We start from the raw sequence: 6,000 nt of genomic DNA on the forward strand, positions 1-6,000 counted from the left end.
GTGTTGTCAAATAGAGATATTTCTCTGCAGTTCTTACTCTGGCAGTGGAAACAGGAGGCTGTATCAGAACAAATGGTTTGAAGTGTGAACTGAGACTATAATCCCAAACGCCCTTCCCCACCTTGCACATAGTAGCGCATGATATCAGTGTCAGGTGAAAATGGTATCGTTCTATCTTTGAATGGCCCGTAGGATAAATAAATAAACACATAACAGAGTTACCATATCGTATGAACATGGTTAATTATAACGTCCACTCTGCCCCTGGGTCTTGCAGCAAATGTATGTGGGATTTCTTTCACAGCAGGAGGCCAATAGAAGATCGACGGAGCATCATAACATTCAATGCATCGCACACATTACAGTACGGATGAAAAGCGTTCCCTCACCCGCCATCTCTGTCCCAGTCGTACACCTCCACCTTAATGCTCCTGTAGGGGGGACAGAGGAGGGGCGAGGGGGCGAAGAGGAAAAACCCATTAAAAATCCAATTAGCACCAATGATTTACAGTCTCTCTGCTTAAAAAGCTGGCAACTGGTCCGTGGAAGGTTGTAGTCCTGAGTGGACGAGGGGACGTTAAAAGGCAGTTTTCTGAGGGTCGTTATCAGTACACCCTGCTGCAAGTCGGGGAAATAAGAGAAGAATTTAAAAAACGATTAGAATAAAATACAATTAAGGCGCACGAGCCTCCGCAATTCTTTTTTTTCTTCTTCCAGAAAGGGCTATATTTTTTCTGAACTTTTGCATCATTTGTGTGAAGGCCTTGAAAGTTAAAATACAATACATTGTCAGTATGGAGCTACATTAAAGTATCGCTGATGTAAGGCAACCATGTTTTTACATTGGTTGGATTTCTGTTGATGCAGCTTGTTGCAGTGTTACTGTCAGTCATTGCAAACATAGTTGGGACAGTACAGTGGTACTTCCATTGTGCCTGGGGGCTCTGTGGCTCAGGAGGTAGAGCTGGTCATCCATTAATAATGCCATTGGTGGTCCATTCCTCACCGCTTCCTGTCTACATGTCGAAGAGTCCTTGGGCAAGACAATGACAAATTTCTCCTGATGGTCATGTCTGCACACTGCATGGTACCTCACTGCCATCAGTGTTTGTGTGGATAAAAGCCATTTATAAATGTAGCTACTGACCATGTCACAGTGGTGTTTATAGAGAAAGATATGCAACCTTCAATAAGAAAAAGCAACATCAACGATTGTTTTTTTTTCCACTGGGTCACTGAGCTGCCTCACCTGAGTTAGTTTGTTCTAGTTAAAGGCGTCAGTACTTGTACTCATGGAACAGTTCAAACATTGTTACAAGGGGCCTCGGGTCTGCAGTACTTTATCTGTCAGCTAACAGGTGGTAAGCTTGGTATTTGCAAGCAAAGCTGCCATGAGATATTACTAATGAGTCAAATCTTACTGACTGCACACTCAGAGACTCAGTGGAATAAAGTTAAATGTCAGAATATGTCGAGTAATTTTATGTCAAATTTGCTCTGTTTTCCATTTATTCTATCAGTCTAACTGTAAACACAGTCAGTGAATTGCTTATGTGCGGTTCCTACTGTCTCTGCTGTACCTGTCATAGTCTCCGTTGCACAGCGCCCTGACAGGGATTTTAAAAGCCTGCCACACTGGATCCAAAGTATTCTTCACCACCTCTGTTTTATGGCAGATGGTGTACCTGCGAGACATACCAAGATGTTAACAGATGACAAAATGTACCTTCAAGTCAAACTGAAATCACCTTACCTGTTATTCCTTTTGTAGTCAGAAATAATGGCAAGGTGTTTTTTAAATGGATCATTGATAGTTCTTTGTTGTTAAAAAGGAGGAAAAGAATATCTCCGGGGAAATATCAGAAATGTTCCTCCTTGTCTCTGCAGCTGACAGAATGTTGGTGTAACACTCTGGCAGCCAGACAGTTTTGTGTTTGTAATTACGGACTTATGTCCCAACTATTCATTGCAAGCAAGTGAACTTCTTTAAGAATGAATTGGAATGCCACCACACATGGGAGAGAAGCTCATATTCTGTTTTTTATAAGAGCGCGGAGCATTGTCGAGACAACAACAGGACCTATAATGCATGATGACAAATAAGCAGACAGAACCGACTTGGCAGATTTTGTTTATCACGGGTCCAGAATGAAAAATGTCAGAATTCAGTGAAATGTTTCTTTGCTTGTAAAGTGATATTTGATACTGATTAATATTAATCAATAAGCTTGATATTGTTTTTAAGCCAAAAAAAAAGCAACCTATTATTACTTCAAGCAAGTTGAAATAGATATTCTGTATTTGGTGCCTCAGCTGTAAATCCAATTTTTAACTTTGGTCACACTGCAACACAAACTTTGATCCTAAGGCTAACTGGAAACGACTGTCCCACATGCACATGAGGCTGGAGATGTGTGGTGCTCTGAGTTTTACAAGCAGCAGCTTCAGTCTTTTAAAATCTGATGAAAGTCTGCAGAGTTGTCATCAGAATTCTCCAGCTGCAGATTCCATTTGGAGCTGCAAATAAATGAGGAGGTTGACCGGCCAGATGTGTGGTTGGTTTTGCAAAATATTTTGTTAAAAGACATAAACCACAATGTTACCAAGGCAGCATGCAAACAATGTTATGCTATATATGATGTCAAACCCGTTTTCACATAAATAGAGCTGTGTTGCATTCATGAACCATAACTTCCAGGGGAATACAGAGCATAGAGTCTGTCAGATATCTGTCGCAAAAGTTTACATTTTTTCCACACACTGGCTGTTGTTACGCATCAAAATGACATGAGCTCATGCATGTGAAACGTGGGGCAGGACGCCTCGTGACACAGTGACAACTCACAGAGCTTTATAGTGAACCACTGTAGCTGCCGAGCTAACTGCTACCTCACTAGCCAGGATTTCCTTCCACTATTCAGTTTACACCGCCCGAAGGTTTCATTCTTTTTGATAAGAAGTTATTAAATGGAGGAAATCAACCTCTCAGAGCTGTCGCTAACAAAGAAATTAGTGCACACACTTAACTCAAAACTGCTCAATGGAAAATTGGCAGGTAAAAAAAATCTGTATTCCATTAAATGTAAGCCAAACTGATGAGTGCCATCATGAAAACAAAGAATATAAAATGTGACGTATAGTACAGAAATGTATGCCGCTTCAGACAAACATTACAAATTAATTTCAGTTGGGCTAAAAGTTAAAATGCCTCTCTGTTATTCAGAATATAATACCAAAAGTGTTTTATAAAGCATGATCTTTGGCTCAAATAACCACTTCCTGTGCTGTTTTTCTGCGGCACCTAGTCTGGCTCTTTGTAGCTGTGGCGTGCTGCTGTTATACCCCGCGGCTGAACATTTAGGCTGCATCAGTAAATACCCAGCTGCACAAAGAGAGAATGTGTGTCTTCACTCAGACGCTGAAGTCGACTTGAATAAAAGCATCTGCGGGGCAAAAGAAACTGCGACCTCCACACACAGTTTTCACTTAACTTCATCTTATCCATCCTTTCCCCCTTTATTTTCCTCTTGTCAACCTCGTCCCATTATCTCTGCTCATCCTTCCCTCTGCTGCTGTCTCCTGTTAACGGCTCGGCGACATAAGTCACATATACAGCATTGAGAATTACGTAACCCCTCACACCGGCAGTTTAGACCATATATCCTCTGTATCGGAGCTTTTTGGAGCATAAAAGAATCACAGAGTCCATGTGCATTCATCTTCACACGCTGTGTACGTGTGTTTTTGTGTGCACAACTGAGGTCGATGCTTTTGTTAATTCAGCAAATTGATGTCCACAAATGCCACGGGGGAAGCTGCTACGTCAACTTACGATCCGTCTTCGTTACTGCGGTAAAAGACGAGGAAGGGATCTGATTTTCCGAAGAAGTCCTTCTTATCCAGCTTGTTGCCACAAAACTGCAGCATCACCGACTCCTGAAGAGAAGGGAGGTAACCAAAATATATAATGTATAAATACACCTTCAGTACACTTTACATCTTAGATACCGCTGTTTGTCTGTCATAACTGAAATGAACAGCTGGCAAAGTTTCAACGTGAATTCTGTGCAAACAAACATGATAAAATGATAAAGAAGTTCACATTGTCAGCAGCTGAATCAGAACTTTTAGGAGCTGGTATTAAAATAAGATTTTCCACCTGATCTAAAACAGAGGCTACAAGATTAAATCGAGACAATCATACAAATTAACAGTATGTTAAGTGGTATGGAAGTGTTTTGGTACAAATAATCTCCCTGTGCTCTAGTTTCATATCTATTGAGCTGTTACTTCGCTTCCCTAGATCCCTTTCGAAAGCACACAGACTGGATATGTGCATCTTTCACTTATCATCTCTACAGTATGTTTAGGAGAAAAATGGCAAAAAAGGAAAACTTGTTTTAGCTTCTCCGAGGGCTACGATACATTGTGGCTTATTGTATACGGTGGAAAATTTTCGCTTCACTGGAAAAATCTTTAAAGCATTATCTTTTCAAACAATAACAAAAAAATGGGGCCAGAATGGTGAGGTTCTTTTTCAGAACACACTCCTTTTTAATCCAAAATGATTGAGTTGATGTGTTGTTCCCTTTCGAATGTAAGAGGGATACAAATACACACAGTCACAGTCTGACTCATCACAAAGTCATGACAACAGTGTCAAGCAGTGCACTGTGTCTTGAAGTGAAAACCAGCCCTCCTACACTGACTGGAAACATGCACCACGAACAAAAGTGGAGTCAACAGAAACAAAAAGTTACTCCAAATCTTAAATGAAGATCATCCATCCATCCATTATCTGTACATTATATGTACGCCGCTTAATCCTCTGCAGGGTCGCGGGGGGGCTGGAGCCTATCCCAGCTGACTTAGGGCGAAGGCAGGGGACACCCTGGACAGGTCGCCAGTCTATCACAGGGCTACACATAGAGACAAACAACCAGGCACACTCTCATTCACACCTACGGACAATTTAGAATAATCAATTAACCTCAGCATGTTTTTGGACTGTGGGAGGAAGCCGGAGTACCCGGTGAAAACCCACGCTGCACAGGGAGAACATGCAAACTCCACACAGAAAGATCCCAGGCGTCCCAACCGGGTAAATGAAGATCAAAACATGTCAAATTAAGCACTGCATGTATCTTATGATGCTTCTTCTGGCTGCTGCAGCAGCTTGCTGGTATTTTTAGACTCTAAGAAAATACGCTTGTGTCTAATTAAAGTCACATTTCTGGAGTTATAGCAATACTACTGTCTGACAATCAATGCCTTTGGTGCATTCTTGAAGAAATGCACTGAAGGAAGGTATTAAGAGAAATGTGAAATACAAAGACGTTGGGACTCAGAACTCAAACAGAATGCGACTATTCGCGAATCCTTTATGACATAAACTGAAGTGGAAACAGTACAAAGACAATATATTTATGTTTTAGAGCTGTTCCTGTGTGACTTAGGTTTGGATAAAACATTTCGGCAGTTAAAGCATTTTAATGACATTCATGGTAAAATCTCTGTATTTTCAAAAACGACACCCAGTTTTATTTATGTTTTATTCTAAGTCTGATTTCAAACTGTGTAGAGCACCAAATATGTCACACTCGTCACTTTGTAAGACATAAAAAAACAGTAATTCGGGCTAATTAGAGGAAATTATCTGAACAGTCTTAAAGTCAAACTTCAAGTGAATCAACAGTGGGTCCAAACACTCTCTTACCCTGCAGTTGCTCAGCTCTTCTGCTCTCACTATGATGGTGCCACATTTCTTCCCTGGGATTCCACTAGGAAAAGAAATTAGAAATTAGAGAGACAAAATAGAAGTTTCATATCTAAATTTACATCATATTCAAGCAGCCTTGTCTCAATCAATTCATGAGTTTGTGACAGGCAGGACAATGGTTTCACACCACAGGGTTACAGTGACAATGTGTCTGAGCGGTTTAGGTCAAAAAAGGTCAAAGTGATGTAGAGGAAATCGTATTATAGCTCTTTTTCAACTTT

General features: G+C 40.8%; 1 protein-coding gene across 4 annotated transcripts in view; it reads right to left on the reverse strand.

Moving 5' to 3' along the window:
* LOC119025062 (copine-8-like) overlaps nt 1-6,000 on the reverse strand; it is a 63,827-nt gene that overhangs the window by 16,455 nt on the left and 41,372 nt on the right. For 2 of the 4 annotated variants that reach the window (XM_037108373.1, XM_037108372.1), the window contains exons 7-10: nt 5,717-5,780; nt 3,833-3,936; nt 1,581-1,685; nt 390-431 (exon numbers count right to left, since the gene is read on the reverse strand). In XM_037108373.1, coding sequence (XP_036964268.1) covers nt 390-431; nt 1,581-1,685; nt 3,833-3,936; nt 5,717-5,780 — 315 coding nt within the window. Of the gene's footprint in view, nt 1-389; nt 619-842; nt 981-1,580; nt 1,686-3,832; nt 3,937-5,716; nt 5,781-6,000 lie in introns of those variants that run through there. The other 2 variants (XM_037108374.1, XM_037108375.1) reach the window with 2 other exon arrangements.

The sequence above is a fragment of the Acanthopagrus latus genome, chromosome 8 (genome assembly GCF_904848185.1).
Source record: "Acanthopagrus latus isolate v.2019 chromosome 8, fAcaLat1.1, whole genome shotgun sequence".
Lineage (NCBI taxonomy): Eukaryota > Metazoa > Chordata > Actinopteri > Spariformes > Sparidae > Acanthopagrus > Acanthopagrus latus.